This window comes from Chamaea fasciata, unplaced genomic scaffold, assembly GCF_029207755.1.
Source record: "Chamaea fasciata isolate MVZ Bird 193981 ecotype frontalis unplaced genomic scaffold, bChaFas1.0.hap1 SCAF_5, whole genome shotgun sequence".
Taxonomy (NCBI): domain Eukaryota; kingdom Metazoa; phylum Chordata; class Aves; order Passeriformes; family Sylviidae; genus Chamaea; species Chamaea fasciata.
In genome coordinates, this window is record NW_027094090.1 from 14,574,771 (window position 1) to 14,600,370 (window position 25,600).

Genomic DNA, 25,600 nt, shown 5'->3' on the forward strand with positions numbered 1-25,600 from the left:
GCAGCACTGTGATGTGCTGCTCCTGCTGTGGAGCTTGCAGCTCAGGGTAGAGAGGAAGAAATGTTTCCTTGACCTGCTGACAATGCTCCTGCTCCTCCTCCCAGGATATGGCTGGCCCTCTGTGATGAAAAACGTGGTGTTGTTGAGTGGTAATGGTTGCCTTAGAGCCCTCATGTTTCTGATAGATGATGGTTAGTACTAAAATGTAAAAAATTAGCTAGTATAGAAAGTAGTATAAATCAACTAGAAATACTTAAGTATGCATCTGTCCCTCTGTCTTCAATGGAACTCAGTGTTGTGCTCAGGTTCAAATGCTTTCCTTAAAATAAAAAAGTTGAAGGAATTTCTTATGACAAACGATTTTCAGCTACATACTGTTTTGCTGTGCTGTGTGTCAACTATGTATATCCATTGATGGTGCTTTCCTATTCTTAGGAAGCCAAAGGTAAAGCACCTTAACTTTAACCTACAGTCACTTTTTGATTTTTCTTCTCTCTGGGTTTTGGAATTTAGCTGTGCTATGCTAAAATTATATTGATTTCAAAGCAGGTGTTTATAATCTGTTTAAATGTGGATCTCATCACTATTTTAACTTTTTTTCCCTTTTATTTTTAATGAAACTCTTATGCTAACAGCATCTGATTTTTAAAAAGTAACAGGAATTTTTTAGGTGCCTAGATAAATTGGGTTTTTAAACATTTTTAAGGAGATGGTCCAAGCTAAATATGCTATTAATAAAGCAAAAAATAAGAGTGGAAACTGATTTTATTCATAAATTCCCATGGAGACTTTCATTGACCTCCAAGCTTCTTTTTCAGTTCTATTAAACTTTCCTTTTTCCCCATTCCCTCTTGGGAATGGGTTCCTGTGTCTCATTCTTTTGAAAGGCAAGAAGTAGAAACATGTTTTTACTGTTAAACTACTGGCTGCGGGCAGAAATAAAGATATTTCATTTAGAAACAAGGGATAGAGAGGGCAAAATAATATCGCTGAACCAAGATTTTTGGCAGAAACAAATTGCAAAAAATGTAAGGCTCAAAGTGTGTTGTCCAGAAAATAAAATACAATATCTGTATAGGTGTTAATACAGTAACAGCTGGGAAGATCAGCTTAAGAGTAGACTACTGACTAGGAGGGAATTCTTGAGTCATCAGCTTTTTTAGTGTTCTTTTAATTGAGAAAGAACAGCAACAACAACACGCACCCCGAAAAAATAACTCTCCTGAGATGGCCCTAACTGCAATTTTCTATTAAGTCTCTATCCTCAACTTAAAATAAAAGAAAAAAGCCTTCTAATTCCAGATTGCTAGATGCTGTGCCCTGCACTTCACTACTTGATGAGAGAGTGGAGTGGGAATCTCTTCAGGCTGTTACAACACTTGGCTTATTTTGGTTGGTGCCTGCGTAATGCTCCTACATCATCTTATCTTTCCCCCTCTGCTTTCTCAGCTTCAAGTGGGGGGTCACATAACTGTTTCCTATGTAAGGCAGGAGTTCTGAAACAGACCCTGAAAAGAAATGCTGATTTGCAGGCTGCAGGTGTGCACAAGTCTGCCTAAGTATCTATTGCCTTATTTCTAGGATTCTTTCTGCAGCTGGAAAGAAGTCACAATGTGATCCTTGCTTTTCTCTGTTCCCAGCCCAGTTTTCTTATCAATGGAACAGGAAAATCTCCCCCTTGCTCATTCCCCCACTCCACAGGTCTGACAGTGTCACAGTAGGGTCCCTTTTCCCCAGTGCAGATCCTTGTTGGTCATTGTGGCCACTTCTCTCAGCTCTCTCTGGCATCATGTAAGTGGCCGCTCTTTGTTGTCTGTTTTGTTGTGGTTTCTCTAGTTTCAAAGGACTTCATTACAGCAGATTTTGTCTTCTATAGAGAACAAGTCATACAGAACAGCTAAAATGCAGTCCTTTTTTTTTTTGCTTCCCTACTTGCCACTGCTTCTTGTTCTATTCAGAGCTGTTATTAATTGCTGCTGCCTTTGTGCAAGTAGTCAGTCACATAGATTTTCCATCACCAAAGCTTTATATCAAAGAATGTGGTATCAAAGAAAAGATTTTTTCCTTTTATAGATAAAAGAAAATGTCTTTATTTTGAGAACTTTCAAAGACCAAGTCAACTTGCTGTCAAAAAAAAAAAATCTATATTAGGGTTTCTTTTCACTATGTGTGGATTAAAAAGAGAGAGAGAGACCATTTATTTGAAATCCAGGTTTCCTGAGCAAACCAAAAAACCCCTCCAAGTTCATATAGGCATGGAAAACCTCCTTGCATGACATAATTCTCTAGAATCTAGGTGGTTTTATCTAATTAGCATTTATTTGCGTTTTGAGTAGGCAGTCTGGTTAGAATAGAATCACAGAATGGTTTGACTTTAAAGATCATTTAGTCCCAATCCCTCTGGCATGGGCAGGGAATCTTCTATAAGACTTGGTTGCTCAAAGCGCCCCCCCCTACCCCAGTCTGGCCTTACACATTTCCAGGAATGATGCATCCTCAGCTTCTCTGGGCAACCCCATTCCAGTGTCTCACCACCCTCACAGTAAAATATTTCTTCCTAATATCTCATCTAATCTCTCCCCTTTTAGTTTAAAACCATTCCTCCTAGTCCTATCACTATGTGCTCATGCAAAAAATTCCTCTCCCTTTTTTTATAAACTTTTAGGTACTAAAAGGTTGCAATAACATCTCCCCAGAGCTGCGTCTTCTCTAGGCTGAACAACCCCCTCTCTCTTAACCTGTCTTTGTAGGAGAGACGCTTCAGCTCTCTGGTCATCTTTGTGCCCTCCTTCTCCTGCTCCTTTGGACCTGCTGTGCTTCAGTGTTTGTCTTGTGCTAGGGACCCCAGAGCTGGACACAGCACTTCAGGTGGGGTCTCATGAGGGTAGAGTAGAAGGGCAGAATCCTCTCCCTCACCCTGCTGCCTGTGCTGCTCCGGATGCAGCCCAGGACACCTTTGGCTTTCTGGGCTGTGTGCTCATATTGCCAGGTCATGTCCAGCTTTTCATCCAGGAGAATCCCAAAGTCCTTCTCGGCAGGGCTGATCCCAATGAATATTTCTTCCAGTCTGTATGCATACCATTGGGTGGTTTTGCTGTGGAAAGCTGAGAAATGCTAAGGCTCAGCTCTTAGGCAAGCTGACAGTCTTTTTTTTCCTTCTTGTCTGATGGGGAACTGTGCTGTAAAAAAGAAAAGAAAAAAAATCTCAAGCTTTCTCAAAGGGTTATCAAACTGTATGAGATAGGAAATCTCTTCTAGTGCTGGAAGTGGTTCTTCCAATGTTACTGGAAACAGTATATGATAGTGGGGAAGAGCATGGTACTTAAGTAAAATTGTTTTGTATCTTCACAGGATAATTAATTCAGTTTCGATCTTAAAGCTTAATTAAATTTTCTTTTGATTTGTTAAATTTTACAGAAAGGAAAAACTAATGAAGTTGATACTTATAGGAAATAATCATGTAATAGGCAAGGGGTGGAAAAGGGTGCTTGTTTTAGTATATTATTCATACACAGAAAATAAAAACTAGCTGTAAGTGCTTTAGAGTAGGAGTCATAGGGGAAGGAAGATTCTGCAGGAAGGTTCTGCAGATGATGCAGAGAAGGTTGAACTGGAAGCTGTCATTTTGTAAGGAAGGGAAAACCAGAAATGAATCCCATGTTTGTCCTCTGTTATTGAGATCTCCTGCCCAAACTTTCTTTTTTTAGTCCCTGCTGTAGACCAGTTCCTTGAAGATTTATCTGAGTGAAAGAGAGGGCATTTGAACAAGAAATATCCAGAAAACTAATCTGAATCTTTAGCTTAATTCGTGCTAAACTGATGAGTGACTGTGTTGTTGCTTGGCTAAACCTGCCTTTTTGGAAATGCAGAGTACAAAATGCTGGCAAGAGCCCTATAAGGTTTTAAGCTGTTGCTACAAGCTGTTACCTAGATTAGCTGGCAGAAGAATGTTTGAACCTGCAAATGACTTCGGCGGGGCCCAGTCTCTAACCATAGATTCCTGGCTGTGAAATCTGTCCAGTTATTCTACTAATAATTTGAGGGATTGAAAATCACAAGGTTTCCAGGGACCAGATGTCTGCCTGCCTTTGCAGTGAGATTTTTAGGTTGCCTTTATGTCTGTACTACAATTTCTTTTTTCCTGGAAGTGAACACGGTTCATTTTCAGAAGGAGATATTAAGACTTCATTAATACCCATTTTTCTACTTTTTAGCTTTTATTATATAAGCTCCTTTTAGAACTAAGGTTTTTGTTGTGTTGCCTTTGAAAATCATCTCATCTTTTACTTGGCTGTGGATCATACCCAAGCTCCTATGATTGCTATACAATCCATTTTGCTCATACAGATGAAAATCAAAATTCCTTACCAGGTGATTCGTAATTTCCAAGCCTAACTTGTGGGTTATGCCTAAGTAACTACTAAAAGTAACTTATGCCTAAGGATAACTGCTAAAATATAGGAAGCAGCCATTAAAAGTTTTATAACCAGTCATAAAATAAAGCGTTTGGAGAATATCACTCACTTTAGAAGTAATGTTTTGACAAGAACAGCTTCTCCTTCCCTGTTTAGCTCAGTGTAAGCTAATAAGGTTTTTTTTGGATGTGAAGCTAAACTTCCAAATTCTATTTTTGCTTTTTGCTTATAAGGATGAATGTCTATTTTGGTAGACAGTTTAGATTATCCTATGAAATATCTACTTGGATCCCAGCAATCCACTTTGTGTATCACCAAGTAATGTCACCTTCAGCAGTATCCTTGTTTTTCCATTGCTCTTTATCTTGTGTTGTCATTTTGCATAGAGGAAGCTCCAGCTGCTCTTTCCTGTAGCATGTTTTGAACCCTTGTAAATATTATGTGTTAAAGAAGTTTACCTCACTTAAAGCAATTATCAGGAACAACAACACAACAAGTCCAACCAAGTCTATTCTCATTAAATTCATCAATGCATTTGAAGGTCTCATCGTTCTGGCTTCATTTTTATTCATAGATTAGAAGAAGGAAAACAAGAATCTTAGTGTTTTCTTAGGTTCAAATGAAGTGATTTTGTTTCAGGATTAAATCTAAATCTTTTGGATGAAAAGAAAGCAACAATTAAGGCAGAAGTATCAATAACAAAAAAATTGACTTTTTGGAGACAAATAGCTATTTTGTCCATTGTAAAAATAGCCAAATATTTTTTTTTTCTGTGACGTATGCTTAAATCATCTGTTTTCCTCTCTTTGTATGGACAGTTAAGTTGTTCCATTTTTTAAAGGTGTATTTATTGTTTAGTGCTATTTTAATCTGTCGTCATAACTAACAGCATATTTAAGAGTTATGTGAAACCACTGAAGTACCATTTAATTTTTCAGAAGACTTATTTTCAGAAGAAAAAGGTATTTAATTCTGAAAACTTGGTTTGGTTTTCATTTTTTAGTGTAAACCCATTTTCTGTTCTTAAAATCTATATTATGCCTAGAGTTTATTTTTAAGAACATGGTAACATTTGAACTCAACAATATGGATGAAAGGATTGCTGATGAGAATATGCAAATATAGTATAGCTAGTTTCAGAGCTAGATAGTTTTAATAAAAAGTTTCACACTCATTTGCTGTTTTAAAACCAGTTACCTCACAGTCGAAGTCCTTCGAGCTTTTTAGTTGAGTTGATAAAGCTCCTTTAATACAGAGATTAGCAGTTTCTTTATTTCCTTCATTCCATTTATTGGTTTGTAAACCTGAAGACTGTGAATTTTATGAAAGAAAATCCTTTAATTTTATGTATGCCTATTGATATGTGGTGTTTGCCATGGTGCATATTTGGAGTGAAACTTTTTAAACAGTGACTTGAGTATGATAATTTTTAGCATCTTTTTTCTGACACAATCAGAAGTCTGAAAAATTCCAAGTACTTACTGAATTCAGCTTGACTGGATGCTCCAGAAGTCTGAAGGGTAAGGTTCTGACTTAAAGGTCTAAACTTCACTACATGGTCTTAATATTTTTGCAGGGCTGCACTTGAGATGCACAAACTGATTTGTGTGATGGAGCTCTGTTGAGAGCTCACTGCTCCCTCTGAGTTGCAAACCACTGTCTGAGAACAGCTGCTTTAATTTCTCACTATTCATTTTAGTGCCTTCTTCCCAATTGTTTTGTACAATGCTGTATTGTGAGTAAAGTTTTATTAACTTCTATCAAATAGCTGAGTGGTTCAGGAATTATTAAAAACCTCGCATCACTTCCTTAGGACATTTCTGCCTCCTTTCCTAACAGTCCCTGCTGTAGAGTTCCAGCTTATTCAATGAGCAGGATCATTTATGGTGGACTTGAAGATGTAGGTTGTCTAAAATGTCCCATTAAAATAAAGAAAGATTTTGAACTCAGTTAAGGACCTTATACAAAGTTTATGAATAATGAAAGATCTCTCATAGGCATTCAGCTACCTGGATTTACAACAGATGCTGCAGAATCAGTTTCCAGATAAGATTTTTAAGTCCAAAGGCTCCATGCTCAGGTGTGATGCAGAGTATGAGAACCTTAGGGCTGTTGTTTGTGAGTTAAACTTCATGGGTACATGTATTAGTAAATATTTTTTCTTTGTGAAATTTGAGCTCTGGCAGCAGCAAGTGCTGGCTTTGTTGCTTTTCTTCTGAGGAAATGCTGCTTTGAATATGGAACCCTGGTCAGCCCAGTGATGTAATGTGTCTTTCCTGAGAATATCATACAAGATCCATGGATTGACTATATCTGTCCCTTGATTTTACTTGGAGACTTTCTGAGGTAATGATGTGGCTAAATGGCAGGACATGTGGGGACTGTGTACTGTCTAAATGTTAGTGTTACTTGGAAACCAGCTAGATAATTTCTCAGGCTGTATTCTGCTGTTAAAGAAGCAAAGTTAAATGATGATGCAATTGAGATATGAATTAGAAATACGATAATTTTAAAAGAAAATAAGTTTTTCTTAGGCAGTCTGATTATCTTTCAATGAAGAAAATGTTATCTAAACCCTCTTCTTGAGTCCAACTCTTGAAACTCTTCATAGCTTGCTGGCTTTCTGAAATTCTGCATGTAAATTGTTCTTCACTAATGGACTTGTATAGGGTTTTTTACTGAATCAATACTTCTAATATTTTCTGTGTGTTCAGGAAACACTGAAAATATAAAAATGTAGATCCTCTTCACCTCTCTTTCTAATTTTTCTTTGATGGCAAATATTTTGACTTATTCATACTGTGATTAGATGTTCTGAGTGAGCATGCTAGATGTGACAAGATGTATAAAACAGAATTTTTCACCAGACTGTGCTAGTGAAAAAGCACTAAAAGCACTACTCTTGGCAGAGAGAAGTTCAAGTAAATACTGTAGTCATTGATTTTAGATTTTTGCCTATTATTCTTTAGCTTTCTGTATTATTATTATTATTTTAATAGGGTACTTTTAAAGTCTTAGAACTTTCTGTGAGCCAGAAAGTTTTGTGGGTTTTTTTTGTCTTCATTGGGGGAAATCTTAAATTCAGCCTCGTGCCACTGCTATGCAAGGGGCAGAATGAATGTAATTAATTTCTGCTCCCTCTGCTGGCCTTCGAGCTATGCAGAATAGGTCTGTCCAGTACCTTCAAAGTACCCACACCTGCAACTGGTTTGTGGAAATTGGGTCTTTTGGGGGCGAAGGAGAGCACTTTATCTCCAATATCCAGACCTGAGCAGTGAGTAGTGGCATGTCTGAAATAACCTCTCAACAACAATGGAAGTTTTTAGAATGGAGACAACAGTGATATTTTGTGATAATTTTGAGTACATTCAGTTGCAGCTGATGTGTAATCTGTAAGTGTGATATAACGAGAGCTGTACATTTCACACCACTAGCAGACACTGTACAAAAATGGTTTCATTTTTTTACTTGGGCTTCCTGGTAATCCTCTTTGTAATACAGTGCAGAAAAGCAGAACTGAAATGACTAAATGGTTCAAAAATAATTTAAATAATACAAGTTTGCTTGAAACTAAGGTGCAAAGTTAGCTATGCCTGGCAACATTGTCTTGATAGCAATCACTTAAGAACTATTATGTATTCTTTTGTTGTTGTCTTGTTTTTTTTTTAAGCTGGACCTGTGATCTGCAGAATGCTAACATACCCTCCAACTCGAAGAGCCTTAATTGTGGGTTGTGGTCTGCAGATGTTTCAACAACTGTCAGGGATTAACACCGTCATGTATGTATTTCCCAATTGCTTCTTTTTATAAAGTATTAGGAAAAAATCAATTAGACCATTAGCAGTTACAGATGATCTTCTGGACAAAGTCTGAAGGTGAAAAATTGACTGTGAGAGCTGGAATGCTGGTTTGAAATCCAGATGTTGACATATTTGGCATCACAGTAGATTGGTACAAGGGGATGTTGGTGGAGGGATAAACATTTCTACAGACAAGAGAATACAAGCTGTATTCTGAGAGATGCATTATTGTGATAGAGTTTCTGGTCAAGGCTGTGTATGTCTGGACAAGAAAGCACATTTATGGTTTGAATTTGTGTGCTAATAGATCACAATAAGGTGAGGATTAGACTAATATTACTGTAAAATGCTAAAGCAAGCTGAGGGAAGAAACATTTCCTGTTTTTTCATGGTTTTGTTATGTGTATGAAGGCTCAGTAAACGTGGAAGTGAAGGATGATGTATTGAGTTTTCTGACAAGCTGTCAGCTCATAACAGGAGTAGCTCTTGACAAATGTGCAATGTGCAAGACCTTGTTTAAAATAAAATTATTGTTGGGCTGCCCTATAGGACTGATCATAATGAATATGGTTGACATATTGTTTTAAGAGCAAAATATGTTGCCATAACATTTTATTGAGAAAACTATGCCTAAGGGAGCATGCATTTTAGGGAATTGTTAAAAGGAACAGCTAGAAGGATAAGGCTTTTAGTAGTATCAAGAGCTGCCATATTAGAGTAAACACTGCCATCTGTCATACTGGAAGAAAAAATGCCCCCGACTCAGTATTATTAAACTGCAAAGGAGGGAAATCTATAACAGGTAAAGAAAGACATCATAAAGTAGAAATTGTAAGCCAGTGTGGGAACCACTTGGACACAAAACTGGTAACTTGTGTGAAAGCCAGAAGACAGGCACAGGAAGAGCTTTGATAAATGTTTCAGACACATCAGAAACAAGAAACCTAACAGTCTCCAGGCCCAGTAAGGATCAAGACATTGGGAGTACACTAGGAGAAGATAAATGTTCAGCACCAAATCTCATGAAGACACTTTTTGCATTTGTGTTGATTATAGAGGTTATAGAAAAGCTTTTTGCACTAGAGCCTACTTAAGGTGTCTCAGGAGGTCTCCTTGACGCTCAAGTATTGGGGGAAAACTTCTAGAGCAAGCTGATTAAAAAATAACAAATTAATTAGAGTACACTCAACGGGTCTGGAGTAATTTGCATCCATAATCCATTTATCAATTTGCATCCAAGATTCCATGAATTTTGAATGTAGCATAATTTACATGAAGCTGCAGCCCAGAAAGTTTTATTTCTGTCTTTATAAAAATTAATTAAAACTTCATAGCATCAAATAAGATGTGTGTTTATAAATATGAAAAATGAACCTGTACATGTGCAATATAAAACAACAAAGAAGAGCCAACATGATTGTTGTAGACAGATTATAGCTTGCTTGGATGTGCATCTGTGGTTGTGTTAGAACTGTAAATCCCACATGAATTAACTATCCTAAGCAACCATGACAGCTGCAGCCAAAGTTTCTTGGAGAAATCATATGGTGACAAAGGTAAGTGAGAAGTCCTGTCAGGTAAATAACTATTTAAGATAGAAAAAAAAAAAAAAAGGTGAGAACAGAAGATCAGTTATCACAAACCAAGAGTAGACTCCTACAATGATCTATATGAAGATCTACTGCTTTAATAAATCTGTGAAAGGGGCTAAACAACAAAATAACAGCTTGTATTCATACAGCATTCACAATGTAAAGGTCCCCAAAATCTGTGAACATGAGCAGTTGTGGGAGGAAAATGCAAGATAACAAATTAGTGGAATGGCAAGTGCATTAACTATTCAATGTTATTCAGTAATGCCTGCAGGAGAGAACTGGGTAAATAACATGCATGGCAGTCTAAATTGTTACTACTCAAAAGAGAGGGCTTGCAATTGAATTATCGTTCTATGCAAACATCATGATGACATCCATGGCCAATCTGGAATAGTACAAACATTTGCAGATGTCCTTTCTTTTAATAAGAGCAAACCAGGTTATGTGTGGGGAAAGAAATACCTGTGTTTGAACAGGATGATCAGAACTCTGCAGCTTGGAAAAAAATGGGGTCAGAAGAAATACAAGAGGTATATAAAGCTACTAATGTTATGGAGAGGATGGGGAGTGCATGGTTATTCATCATTTTTTCTAACACATTTTTGATGACTCCTAGCTCTTACCCAGCAGTAGGTTTAAAATAAGCACTTTTTCATGCAACGCATAATTACATATTGGAACTCATTGCCACAGGATGTTACAGATGCCAAATGTAGAAATACATTTAGAAGTTAATTAGGGAAACTTACATAATAAACATTATTAAAATATTATGAAATGTGGTGTGCATGCAATCTCTGGCCAAGGACAGTTGTTCTCGCAATTTTGTTCTTGTTACTTTGGGATGCCTTATTAGGCTAGAACAAAAAATTGACAGTTTAGTTATGTCACTGTAGGTTGACTTTGTTTATTTTAAACTTACTATGTTTTAAAATCTCTAACTCCTTTCTATGTAGGAGGTTTTACAAATACTTTGGAATTGACCTAATTTGCTTGTGGATGTGTAGGAGGACAGAATTACAACTACAAATGTGGTTGAATCTTAGCTTTAAAATAACAAAATGCCTATAATAAACACATGAAGGCACTGTTGTTAAAGGACTGGATTGTCAACCATTTGCAATATCCAGTCACTTTTAATATTCCAGTATAACTAAAGTTTTAGTTATCAGGTATGCAAGACAAACATTCTCCTGTGAAAGTACATTTTTCAAATGCAAGTAAGCAGCTTGTCTGTTGATGGTTTGCTTACAGAGAAATTGGTGCTTGCCTTTTAATGCTGTAATTAGATGGTACCTTTAGGAACTGTCAGATTGTATTAACTCTCTAAGCACTAGTTTTCTCTTCATAATGTTTAGTTGTGTCATTCTGGGATTGCTGTTCTCTTGCAGCATGAAAGCAGGCATTGGTTATGGTTGGAGGGTCTAGTATTGTCTGGACTTTCCTTCAAGAAACAAACCTTCCTGATTTCTCAAAAACAGATATGAAAAGTACTTTGACAGTGGATATTCACTGTACCTTTGCTGATACTGTAAATCCTTCTTTATTTGGCATTTTTAGGCTATAGGTGAAGAGGCCGATGACCCCAACTTGCAGTTGCCTGGGTTTCCATGGCAGAGAATTTAGCCTCTGGTTTCCTTCTGACCAGTTAACTTAACATGGCAGCATCCATGATGGGCCCTGACTTGTTTTAATCTTCTGTCTTGAGATTTTCTGCTCTTTCTGCTATAAAATAATTTGTTAAATCTTATATTTTACTGTAAAAAAAGTGAGGTCATCAGAGTGAATTTGTGTGTGTCTGAAAAGCTCATGTAACCCCCCCATAATCAAATTACAAAGGGACAGGAAAATATAAAAAATAACACAATTGTAGAATGATTTAATACTTCCCCAGTTTGTATATGCTTTACTGAGTAACTCATCAATTTTAGAAAAGAAAAGCTTGAATCAGAAATTATGGGTGTTAAAGGAATTTTGCAAAGGTCTAAAAATAGTCACTGAGTGTGCCCAGTAGACGAAGAGATCTTAAAAAGCAAAAATTACCTACAAGAAACACATGGAGATGACAATAAAAATCTAGAGCTTCCATGCTTAATAATTCAGTAATCTGGTATAAATTTTTTTGTTAAAAGCTGGATATCAGTAGTGAGGCCAGTGAGAGCAATGAAGTCCATGTGCAGTTGGAGTTCTCTTTAGGATGGAGAGAGGAAAACCAGAAGAACTGCTGTAAGAATTATTGAAGGCTGTGCTCAGCCCTTTTCATTGTGCAATAAACTGATCTGTTTTTTGCACAGAAATAGTTTCATATCATATTTGAATCACATTTGTTATACACATGTATGTGTATAACATCCAGCCCTGAGGAACCAGAAACTCATCACGAACAGGATGTTACTGAATTGGTGAGAACAGTATGTGGAGCAACCTCTGCATTGAGGAGGTGGATCTAAAAGAGAAGCAAAATGTAAAAATAGGCTAAGGAGATTATGACTGTCACAGGAACAAACTCTGGCATGATAAATTTAGTCAGGAAAAGAATAAAGCTCAGTGCCCTATTGCTTTTGATTCCTTTTTTTTCCTTAAGAACAAGGGTATCACTGCTGTCTGATGGAGTGCCTGACGCAGAACAAACGTTTCCTTTTTGTCATGGCTTTTTCCAGCTTAACTGACCTGTTAAAGTCATACAATTTTAGACAAGCATCTCTCACACTGGTGTGAGCAGGTCTGAAATAGTTTAACTTCTCAGTTTCTTATCATTCTAGTGCTTTCTCATCTCAAAAACAGAAGCTCACTGTTTCAAGCCTGAAGCCCAAATCTGGTTGGCAGGAAGGCCTTGTGAAGGAAGTTATATTCCAGGGGAGTAGTTACTACGAATTAGCTTTCTAGTAGTAGCTTTTTTTTTTTAATATATCCCAGAATTTGGTTAAATCAGTGATGTTAAGATATTTTCAAGCCCGAAGTTGCCCATAGTTGAAACTTGGGGGAAGAGGACCATTTTGAGGTAAAACTTGAAATTAATTTTTCCTATCTATTTCTTTAAAAAAAAAAAAAAGTTTTAAAAAAGGAAGAAGTTCCATTTTTGGGGAGTGGGAGGAAGAGGGGACTTGAAGGATTTGAACTGTTTCACATTGTGTAGTGAAAACCATCAATGCGTGTTTTATCTCTGTGCTCATGTTCCTGCAGAACTAGGATTTCTGAAAACATTTCTGGTAATGTGCAGCTTCGTAGCAGTAAAAAAACCTCAAACCATTGGGAAGAAAGGTTTTGGAAAAAATCCCAAGTTATCTTGAATACTAGGCAGTAATTTAGCCATAATTGGAGGGAGTTCAGTATTATCTTGTCAGAATTGCTTGCAGGTGGTATGACCTGCGCTGGAGATTCTGCTGCTCTTTGAGAGGTTTGGTGTCTCTTCCCAAAGACTGCCGGTGCCCTCAAGACTATAAAACTGATATGAGATTGAAGAGACAGCTGTATCATCTTGATTATTCTTCCTCTCACAATACTTTAAGTGGACTTGATGAAAGCCAGACAAAATACTTTGTTCTGCAGTTGAAACACTTAGTTTGATGTGGTGCTAATTTTGTAATTTGCCATTATCTCTTCACATTGTTTTAGAAAAGCTTTCTGCAACAGCAAAGTTGTATAATGTGTCAGCAGGGAGAGCATATGGCCTTCAGCGTTTTTGCTGAGCTATTTGCAGGTGTATATGATCTGTTATTCCTATTTAATAAAACGGTTTTTTATTTCTGAGAAATCTTTGCATCTCCTAAAAGTTAAGTGAATCCACATATAAAATGTATTGGTGTTTGGATTGGGTCCTCGGATGCTTTTGAGTTCTAACCATGTTGCTTTTTTAATTTATGCAAGCGAACAAAAGAACCAGGAAAAAGGATGATAAAAAGAAGCATCATTTTTCAGCTGGAAAGAAACAGGGAGGAGAATAAAATATATATGGAGAAGAAAAGAAAGCCCAGAATAATGAGAGAGGAAAAAGCAGCTGGATAAGAGAAGACAAATACAAAAGAGGACAAGAAGAGGTTATGTAACTAGTGGAAATTTAGGGTTTGAAGATAAGAATATTAGAACAATTAATACGAAAAGTGTAAAAATATTGTTTTGAATGTGAATGAGGGAATGAAAGAAAATAGGAGTGGGGCTGGGAAAGAAGTCAGAATACTTCTGGAGTTTATAATAGAGACCAAAGAGGAATTTAAGGGAAAGCACATTTCCTGGCAGGTTTAATTACCAGGTCTGTTGTGCAGCAGTTTCAGAGCTGAAACCTGTGAGCACCTTGCTGTAGCCTTAGAACCAGCTTGGTACTTCTGCTTAACATGAGTGTGCAGCTGAATCCCCAAATGGGTGGTGAAAGTCAAGACTCAGAAACCTGTCTTTAAATTCCAGTTTTTTAACTTCTTTGAAATGAAATACTGAATAGGTAACATTGGACAATATCTGACATATCTGACTGCAGATAAACTTTTCATTTTTTAAGATCATTGAATAAATACCTTTTTTCGTGAATTACCACACAAGTAGTAGCAACCTTCTCCACTCTTTCAGCATCAGCAGCCATACAGAGATATATAATTAATGACTGAATGTATTTACAGTTTATGATAGATTTATAATGAATAAGCTGGTTGTTGAAGTGAGGTTTTCCTAGAGCACTGGTTGTTGTTTTGAATATTGGAAAATAGTTGCCGAGATCTGTAAACAGAAGTTCTACTGGCAAGAAGTAATGGTGATGCACATTTTTCTTGTGATTTGTATTCAGGCATTGACTTTTAAAGTTGTATAGGTTTCTATTGTGTTCTCTGGCTATGCATTTTAAAACAAAATCCAGAGAATAACATACTGTATTTAAAAAAAGAAAACCCAATAAACAAAACAAAACCCCAAGCTGACACGATGGTAAATGTCATCCAAGTTGCACAGCAGTTACTGAAGGAAAGTACTTTTTATTGTACTCTTGGCTGAAATTCAAATTTGGCACAGTAACTCCCAGTCAGATCTGCCATGTGGCATTTATTTTTGGATGGCCAGTAACTTGTTGCCTCAGTTTTTCTTGAGTACTCAGACCCAACTGGGCTTAAAGTCTGACTAATGGAGGGACTATTGCATTAATATTCTTTCCAAATGCAAACTTTGTAGTATTTTCAGGATAATTGAGAAGATTTGGTAATTGATAAGTTTAATTTTCTCTGATGACTCCTTGACATTAAGGCTGCTGCCTGGTTAGGTTTTCATCCTTCAGTATTTCGTCGTGGATAAATTGTCCAGTTTATATCTTTAAAATTTTGCATTTTCCTCTTAGGCTTTAAGCTTGTTTAATAAAACAAAAAGAAACTCTATGTTGCACATCCACTTGGTTTTCAGATAATAATCCGTTAGAGATTTTTATTAGGTTTTCATAAATTCTTCCACTAACTTTTTTTGAGAAGCGACCCTTCATTTTTCCATTTTAACCTTCCTTCACATTGCAAAATGTTAGACACCACTGCGTGCAAATTCATCATACAAAATATTTTAGTGGCATATAGATGCTTTTTATATAGACTGCAGATATTTTTGGAAGAACAACTAAACAGAAGTCTAGTCTAGTCAAACACCCTAGGTGAGGTGAGTCTCCAATTACACCAGGTGTCTCTGTTGTATGTGCTATACAGAAATAATGTGTTTAACTTATAACAGCTCCTGAGAGGAACAAATTGTAGCTAATAAGCAAAACAATTTCATATTATGCACTGTAAAACATTCTAAATGAGAGTTTATGGAAACTGCCTTTATCATTTTCATAGTACTTGGAAGGGAAAATGAAACTCTGACTCAGGCTTTTTGGAAGTTTTGCCTGTTCACTTTTCCGTAGGCAGTGTACTGTTGTCACAGCTGAGCTTGTTTCTTTTAAAGTAAAGAGTGCATTGAAAATAAAATATATTTTAAAAAACCAACTTCAAACTTCTGATGATCACCAAGTTGTACATATTGGACACTAGTTTATTGTGTACAAAGAGGCTTATACAGTATTTTTTCCAAGCCCCGTAACATTTGTGATGATAATGATTATTATCATTATTATTAAATTTTAATAGTTTTTCCCCCACTAAAATGGTAGATCTGAACTGAACAATTAGTCTATTTGTGAAGACCTGTCTATTAAGTTTGAAAAATTATCACACAACCTATAGAGAAGCAGCCACTTTGGAACTGTGGCCAAGGACAAACTCAGATTTGGAGGTGAAAGTGGCTTGAAGTACAGAGCCTTAGGCTGGGCAGAAGCAGTTCTTGTCAGCAGTTGAGATGCTGTTTGGGTAGCAAGAAATGTGAAATTCCCTTTCATCACATGCTCTCAGCAAGAGCCCTGGGCAGTATTTACAGCACCTTTGACTTGGCAGAGCAAATCCTTTCCATTCCCTCTTTGTTTGCCTTCAGCTCCCCATCAGTGCAGGCCAGGGAGGAGCCCAAACACAGTTTCTCTGAACCTTGCTCTGATGTTCTTCCTTCTTCTCAGTCATTAGTTAATGCTGATGTGGGAAGGGAATACCACCTAGTAAGGGGTGTGTGCCTTAGTGAATCTGGTAGGAAGTGGCTGAAACATAAATCTGTTGATGACAGGATGCCAATAACTTTATCTATTAATTAAAACCTATCAAGCCAACACAAGATAGCTGGTTAAGGAACACTGCAGCAGGCCTGAGAAAAAAGCCATTGCCCTTTGTTCCACAGGCAGGATGCAATGCAGGCAGTAGTGACTTGGTGTTCAGAGTCACGGAGAGGGATGGGAAAACATCTGGGTCATACTGCTGGGCATCCCATGTGACTCTACACCTGTGCAAGAATTAGGAGCAGTAGTTAGGCCTTAGCCTTCATTTTGGTTTTGTGCTTACCACAGACTGCAAGATCGAGTGACCTAGATGGATGTAGGCCCCGGAAGGCAGTTCAGTAAGCCTGAACATTTTTAAGGCAGTTATATTGCTAAAGTTTATGTATCGTTTACTTTGTTTTAAAGATAACTCTCGTGTTTTTGAATTTTTTGTTAAAAAATTGGGTTTTTAAAATATTCTTGTGTGTGCTTATTGTATGGCCAACAAAACCCTGAAAAGCTTAGGGGTTTAATGATTTAGCTCCAAAGGCTGTATTTTATCAGTTGAAATAATTGTGAGATGATAGTTAGGATACAAGTAAGAAACTGGATCTGTATTAAAAACAAGTCACCTGTGTGTCAATGTTGCTAGAGATAAATCCATACTATGCCAAATTTCCACAAAAAATAAAAAACGAAACCGAAGCTATTTTCTCTTGTTGTGCTGCCCTGGTAGCTTAAAAGTTAATTTATCTGAGTCAGTTTAAAAGTATGGATTTGTAATTTACTGTAAAACAAAGAAGTTAAAACTTGAAATTTGGGTTATTTGGCCAATGCCATATGTCAATCTTCAAGATTCCCTCTCAGGCTGAAGCCTGTCACTGCTAATGCCATTTCTTTGTGCATTTTGTGTTCTTATTCCTTTTGAAATAAAAAAGGAAAATCACAGCTTTATGCCACTTAAAAGAAAAAAGGAAAGATGCAAAACAAAGCAATGAATCACGATGGAGTAGTTAACTAGATTAAAGCTATAAAATACACTTCCTGTTTAAGCTGCTTGCCGTGTTAATTGAACTAACCAGAGTTTTTGGAAGATGGTTTTTACAGGTATGTCCTTGTTCTAACTGTTGGAGATCGAAGGACAGGTAATTCATATATGAAAGTTTTGAAGGCTTGAGTATTGGAAGACCATGGAAATATTCCAAGATGCTATATAATGGGACTAATGTGATGAAATAAAGTAAAATCTAGAATGATTATTGGAACATAGTTCAGTGCTTAGAAGTACTATATTGAGTGTCACAAGGGAAGTAGGAAGCAATCATAGTTTCTAATTTTAAACTGTTACAACAATAGAGAAAGTATTAGAAACAACATGCTTGGGGGGTTTGGTGTTGAGCTTCGTAGACATACAGTAGCAGAATTATGTAAGTTTATAAGTAAAGGCTAATTTCCTTTAAATAAACTTTTATATCCCACATCTTTGGATAATTCTCATAATCCATTTATTGTTAAAAAAGTAGAAAACCAAAAACAGCCCTCACCTAAAACCTAGGCAAACTTAATTCTAGACTGCCAAAAACGTTAAATAACATTGTGATGGATCTATTTGCATTATAATTTTCATTAGGTTAAAAAATAAACAATGAAAAACCTTGTGAAATTGTGCAGGAGGTAGGTTCAGGGTGCTGATGTGAGGCGTTGTAAGGGGCTCTACTATAGGCTCTCATTCTGTTTTGAAGCACTGGATTTTTTTTTTTCATTTCATAAATCTGTGAGTATTAGTGTTTTTCCTGTTAGTGTTGTCATGCTTAGTTATGAGAGTTTTGTGTTGCTTGGTTTTTCCCCCCCAAAATCTGGACCTTTGAATCAATGAGGTGAATGAAGAATGACCACATGAATTATTTTTCTAATTTAATGTCTTTTTTGAGTTCTATCCTGGGTTATTGGTTAGAAGAATATATACTAAAGAATGGAATAGTATGAATAAAAGTAAACCTCATGGTGTGACAGCTGCAAATGATTTGCCAGAGTCTGGATCCATCTGATCCAAACTGATGGTTTGGTTAATTATTTTTAAAATGTTGTAGGTGTATTAAAAAGGATCTGAGTATTAACTGACACTTCAATTAAAAAAAAAAAAATCTTCAACAAAACCTTAAGTTAAATGCCTTTAATAAATTGGCATTTTTTAGTGTAATGCTGTCAGAAGTAAATTCCTTGTAAATTTTGCATTGACTGTTACTAATACAAAAGCTTGTAATATCTTCCTTTGGAAATCAATGTTTATTTCTATAACATATTCAAAAAACACATATTCAAAGAACTGTATAGGAGTTAACGTACCAAATTACTTTAAAATTACTGCTACCAAATTACTGCTATCTTCTCATCTGGCACGTGTTTTATTTTTAATGTAGCCTGATCAGCAGGCACTATGTGCCCAAGTGCACAATTTTACCTCCAGTTTTTTCATGAATGAAGTCTTCTGTGGAAAACCAGTCAGAAGATTGGACGTTTGTGTTAAAACATTGAAAATCCACTCACAGTCCTGCTGATTCTTCTCTTTGTTTTGTTTTATTTTATCTTACTGTGGTTTTCTTAATGATAAGTGGTAATATCTGTTCCTATAGTACTCGAGGCTGTGAAAGATTATTTAAAGAAAGACTGTCACTTTGGAGGTAACTTAAAAACAAACTATTTATTTAAAGGAAATACATTCGAACCCATGTTTCTAACATTTCTTTTGCTGTTACTGAAGGATTTGTTTATTTAATAGAAATTTTTCCACATTTTTCTTCTTTTGATTTCTACTCTTCCTTTTTCCTGTAGTGAAGTCATAACACTGATTTCTCTGTTGCTTTAGTAATAACTTTCAGATCACCAATCCAATGTTAATTTCACTGCAGGGCCCTGCAGGAGAAATTGTGTGAAAATGTCTTTGCCTTACATGTAGTACATACACAGTGTAGCTGTTAAGTCAGATAAATGCCTCTCATTCAGTTTGTTCATATGTAAAGCCAAGTAATGAAATTAAGTCAGAGCACTGATGCTGTTTTTAAATCATTCATGAATGATTGCTGGAGGAAGTGCCCTAAATAGCACTACTGCTTTGTTTGTTTTAATGTATTACTTGCCTAAACAGCTCCTGGAGCACAGTTTGGTCTCAACAGTTTCTCTTCTGTTAAACATTTCTAATCATCTTGTAAAAATTCCTTTTTAACGCAGCTGTTAATGTTTAATATGCATCATTCTGTTGAACTGTACGTTTTTGTTGTCTCTAGCATTTATTTCGAGACCTATCAGGAAATCAGATACCAATCAATGACATTTTTTTCCCCCCTATAAAGCACAATAGAATAGTGAGGGGAGGGGTTGGTTTGTGTTGTAGGTTTGCTTGCTTGGCAAAACCTAGAGGGCACATCTTATTCAGATATTCAGACTGTTCGTAGCAATAAGGAAGTGTCATCTTAGTTGGAAGTCAGGGAATATAGAAATGTGAAACAATTCAAAGCTCACAATGTAATCAGTCTTGGAAAGACACAAAATTAAAGTGTAAAAGGCCACCTGGTTAGGTTCTGCCTCATACAGCAACATGAACTACCTCAGTGAAATATATTACTGATGCCATTCAAACACAGAGTAAGAGATATGATGCCCTTTAGATCTGTTTATTCACCTTTACTTTAAGGGCACAGGAACTGGTTCTGTAAATTGGATTCTTTGGAGTCTGTCAATAAGAGTTAAGCTGCCACAGGCTAGTCAATATGCCTTGTGCCACAGACTGGAGACACACACAAAAAAAAAGGTTGAAAGGTTATGTGCATTGCAAAGATTTGCTGTGAATGAAAATAGTCCAGAAATGAACTGTAAATAAAACATGGTGGCATCTAAAAGCTAATCCAGACCTTGTTATTGGAAGCAGTCTGCAAAACAAAGAGATGGCTGTGGTGAAAATGGGCCATAAAGAAGGTGTGATATGGAGCACAGTCACCAAATCAAAAGAAAATAAGAAATCACTGATGAGAGCCTTAATTCCTCAGTGTGGTGAGAAAGTATAATGTCTGGAAGGCCAGTGAGGAGGACAGCCCAGGGAGGGAGGGGGATATCAGGAGGGGGGAACTAAACAACACTTGGGTTCTCATTTTTGGAGAGGCTGGTTCTTTCCTGGAGAGTTTCCAGAAATCAGATGGTGTCAGATCTGGAAGGGTTCTGGTTGAGACTAAGCCTCTGCAGGTGAGAGGGGTCTCACCTATGACTGCTTAAAATGTTTGGGGATTTTTTCCCCAGAGTTCTAACAAGTCTGTAGGAGAATGGTTTTCAGACATTTTCGTGATGGAATAAAATCCTTTTCTGTTATTTTATTTCTTTTTAGTAGTTACTTGTATACTGCACTCACCCAAAGCATATTTTACAGACATCTTGAAAAAAGAAAAAAAAAGTGAGACCAGATCATTATCAGCAAAATTTCATATGTTTCACAAGGGAAAATTGGAACAGGGATATACTGGACTGCTGACTAAAATTACGCTTGCTTGAGGCCCCTTTCTCATATGAACTTGAATCTTTTAGTCAGTTATGAATGGAAGAGGCTTTTTTTTTTTTTTTTTTTTTTTTTTTTTAGAAGAAACAAGGAAGGCCCTGTTATAAGCCAGGGGAGGAAACAAAAGCACAACACAAACAAATAGTTAAGACAATTTGGACTTTCTTAGTCTAATCTCTCTTCTTACTTCCTCAGTTATATAATTTCTATTGTAAGGTTATAGACTGGGGAAGAAGAGAAAAAGAGCAGTTAAACTTTAATGTTTTCAACTTCAGGTCTTTAATTGACTTAAATGAAAGTACTGAAATTGGTTCTTGAAAACAAGAGTTGACCAAAAGCTAAAACCTTCTGTTACTAAAGGAATACCTGTATGTTGGTGAGAGAGGGAAGCAGGTGAAAGTACTGAAAAAAGTACTGAAGGAGTTGCTGGTGCTGTAAGGAGCATGTTAGCATGTAAGGAGTCAGGTAAGATCTCACTAAAACTTGGACCAATTCAGCTATTTTTAAACAAAGTTTTGAATGTTACCTTTAAAACCTCCTCTGTCCTACATTTGAGCCCTCAATGAAATGTGAAGACTGTAACTGTGTAACCACAATTGAATACAGATGACAGATGAATTTGCTACAGATGAGATACAAATTGAAAGAAATCCTAGCACTGCACTGAGCCAGCAGCTCTTTCCCGTTTGCACAGGAACGAGGGAAAAAATTGAAGCTTATCAGAATGAGAACTGTAAATCATGCTTATTAGTGATGGTACATTCCAGGAGTTTTAGATTTTTCAACCTCTTAATATTTGAGAACCAAGATTAAATTTTGTTTCAGATTGTAACACATGCCTGTAATGTCACTAATTTACAGTGGAAATAAAAGACAGGATACAGCTCATATTTTTTTCTCGTTTATGTAGGAATGGAGAATGACTTATTAGAGAAATGGAACAGCTCTCAAGAGAAAAATGTATTCATTCCAAGTAATCTTTCTTTCTTTTCTATTTCATAGAATAGAGAAATTATGTGTGTTAGCACATTTATAGTTTAAATATTATCAAATATATTACAGTAGTCCTGTCTGTCTTACATGTTTTGTTAGGGTTTTGAGTAAGTAAAGTTAGTGAGGCTTACCTTATTATATTTTTCAGGGCATAGTCCTTTAAATGCTTTTATCTTACTGCAAACCCTAGTTCTTTATGATTCCTGTCACATTGTGGTAAACTAACTCAAGCACTGCTGTAATTCTGAACAGAGGCAGAATAGGAATGTATTGTATGTAATGGTTTGAAAGCAAAACAAATGAGGGGCTCCAAGTCAGAGATACAATTTAATAGGAAGAAAGAAAAAAAACCGAAAAACAAAATAGATGCAATAATACAAAAGACCACTGACAGAGTCAGAATGCTACCTGAGCAGAGTGATGGAAGCAGTCCAGATGAGGTGGTCTTCCTGAAGCAGTGATCCTGTAGAAAGGTCTGGTTGCTCTGTTCCTCTGGGAATCCAGTGGATCAGGGCCCCCTTTACTGTCCCAAACCCCAGATTATATCCAGGTGAGAATGCTTGGTTCCTCCCCCTGGGTGGAGCATCTCACAATGGGATGATAGGTCATGCAGGGGGTCCTTGATGGCCCATTAAACAGAGATAGCTCCTGGAGGGAGTTATCTGTGAGTCATGGGCAAGGCATCTGATGGGCCATTAACAGAAGATAATGGCCCAGAGGGAGGGGGTCTGGGAAAACACTGCCCCACCTGGATTCAAGAGTTCATGAAGATGGTGATAGAATACTTTGTGCACATCCTATACTACAACCCAGGACAATTGTAGTAAAAGAAAAAAAAACCCAAAAACCAAACCAAACACACACCCACCCCCCCCACCCCCCCCCACCCCCCCCCAATATATGCATGGATATTACAATTAACTGCACTGAGACCTGGAACGCAGGCTCTGCAAGATAGTAGTCAGGTCTCCACAGGTATTTGTATCTCACTGTTTGTTGATTTATCGTATTTGTTAACTTAAAACCGCTAGAAAATCATTTAAACACATGCTCATATTGCCAAATTCCTTCTCCCCTGCAAACTCTGGTCTGGCCACCTCCTCTTTAAGCATCTCTGAAGAGGATTCTGCTCCCCTACTGTGTCTTCAGTTATGCTTGAGCATCTCCAGTGATTTTTCCTTGCACTGATGTAAGAGATGCCACCATCTCTGCAAACTCTTCTGTGCAGAAATGCACATTAACCAGGCAATGAAAGCAGTTTGAGATTGTGGACTTCTGTCCAGATTTGGAAATCTTAATTCCCTTAATAGTGTAATATGCTATTGCAGACAACTGGTGTTGGAGGAAGACTTGGCAGTGCTAGAAAGGAAATTTTAAAAAGTAAGTACAGAAAGAAGAAGAAAAACATATCAGCTGGGATGGACAGTGCTTTAAAATATAAAGCCACTGTTGGAAAAAGAAATTAATTCCATGGTTAGAAGCTTGGCTCAATTGGCCATACTCTCAGCAGATTCTAAGAGCCCTGTCTAGGTTTTTGTCTTTTGAAAACTGAACAAGTAGCTCTTGGTCATCTGTGACAGCACTTGAGCCCTCATTTCTGTTATGTCTTGTTAGGATATGCTGAAGCAAATGGTTGTGTTAAGAAAAAGACGACATTGTATAACTTTTTTTTTTCTTTTGCAGGTTGCTCTAAAAGCTGTCCTTTTTCTATTTTCTATAAAAGAATGATTTTTTTTTTTTTCCTGAGGGAATGTTATTCCTGAAACTTAGTCAGCTGAGGGACAAATGAAACCAGTAGATTCCTGCAAAAAACATGTTATCTTGCCACCAGTCCTTCTTACAATGACCTTAAAACTCTGCATTATATGCTTGCAAGAAATTTTAAGCATGTTTTCTAATTCAGACTTGCAATTTAATGCCCTTAAAGTGACACATTTTAGTTTCCTGTAGTGTGTATATTACAATAGTATTCACACAGAGACACGATTTCATACTTTTGAGTTTTTCTAACTCAGACAAGAGACTCCTCTGGATTATTACCTTGGAAAAATAAGTTGTAATTCAGTTCCTGTACAGCTCTTGATGTCCCTGAGCCTCTTGGTGTTCCGAGTGGTATGTGCAGGGTCATGAAGAGTGGCTGGAGTTGTATGACTGTCATTGCTCTGGGCAGCTCCATGGTCTTTCATCTTCTCTTCCAGTATCAAAGCTGATTTTTCAATAAATCAGATTGTGGGTTTTGCTAACAACATAATCTTAAAGTGATTCCATGCTTGCTGCACTGTAAACCAGCATGTACAGGAGCATTGAAGTGTAATTGCCATACGCCTTCTAGAAAATTTATTTTTGTAAGTGTGTCTTAGGTTTTGTGCATTGGCTTATTGCTTCTTGTTCTGTCTAAATAAAGTTATGAAAAACTTAGAAGCAACCAGTGTTTATGACACCTCTCTAAACTAGATGTTCTCTGTAAAGAACCCATTTGGGGATTTATTCTGGTTTCATAAAAGACATTTTCCTTTCCTAACAGCAAAATTCTCTGTCTGGAACAAATTAACTGCCATTCAAGGACTAATCTCTTCCTCCATGGCAGAAATTTCATCCTCTGTGGCACTGCTCTTCAGACTGACTGCTGCAGTCACTGTCACAGATACTCCCCAGAGGTTTCAGTCCAGAATCACATCTGCTGCTTTGAGTCACAACTTCATCCTATCTGGTGGGGTTTCAGTGTTCATTATACTAATTAATGATTAAGTACAGCAGTATGACATGGCTTGGCTCTGTTGTCACGTCTGTCAGCTTTCTCAAAAATTCAAAGTATCATGTATTTTCTGAATGTTTGGTTTTGTGCAAGATTTTAAACAAGCAGCTTTCTCATGTTGACACTTAAGTCAGAAAAAGTGCACTGCTGTCTGGTATAATCTTGCTTGAGCTGCACAGAGGTTTCTAAACCCAACAAAACCTGTATTTGTAGAAAGAAGCCTCTGTAAGGGAGATCTCTACCTATATGAAATTGGAGGTATTATGAGGAGAGAGGAGCAAGAGTGGGAGAATGGGAGCAAAATGTAATGCTAAAATTCAGTTGCTTTCCTCAGTAAAGCAAAACAACACATAGCACTGAATCTGCTGCTGCATTGTGGCCCTGTGGTTTTCCCTCAGAACAGATTACCCACCTCTACTTAGGTACCTATACTGTTTTTCCAGGTTTTTAAGAAAAGGTGCTTTGTAATTCTTTTCAGGATAAAAATACGTAATTATATTGTGTGCAAAAGTAATTATTGTTCATATGTATTATTAATCTAATAACTGAAACTCTTGTGGATGAAAGGATTGAATGAACCCTCAGTAAATTCACAGACAGCATCAAGTTGGGTGGGGATATTACCTATTGGAGAGTAGGAAGGCTCTGAAGAGCTTCAGGCTGGACATCATGAGGATTATACACTTAGAGTCTGCTGTATATCTGAGTCAAAAGGAACCCGTTGATGGTAGCATGGCACTGTCTTCACTGAAGAAATCAGGGTGATCACTGTCATGACCAACATCAAGGGCATAGATTTGCTAGCTTTTGAAGAAGACTGAAATGTGTGTGACTCAGGGGTGAGAAGGCATAGAGCAAATATTTATCTGTCCATTGGGTTTTGACCCTGCAGTTCTCTAAACCCATATTTTCTGTCCAT

At 37.0% G+C, this 25,600-nt stretch overlaps 1 protein-coding gene across 3 annotated transcripts in view; it reads left to right on the top strand.

The window, feature by feature from the left end:
* SLC2A13 (solute carrier family 2 member 13) overlaps window positions 1-25,600 on the top strand; it is a 144,858-nt gene that overhangs the window by 60,237 nt on the left and 59,021 nt on the right. For all 3 annotated transcript variants that reach the window (XR_010720749.1, XM_066182912.1, XM_066182913.1), the window contains exon 4: window positions 8,086-8,194. Coding sequence is in view for 2 of the 3 variants with exons in the window: in XM_066182912.1 (XP_066039009.1) it covers window positions 8,086-8,194 (109 nt within the window). In the remaining variant the exon portion in view is untranslated. The remainder of the gene's footprint in view (window positions 1-8,085; window positions 8,195-25,600) is intronic.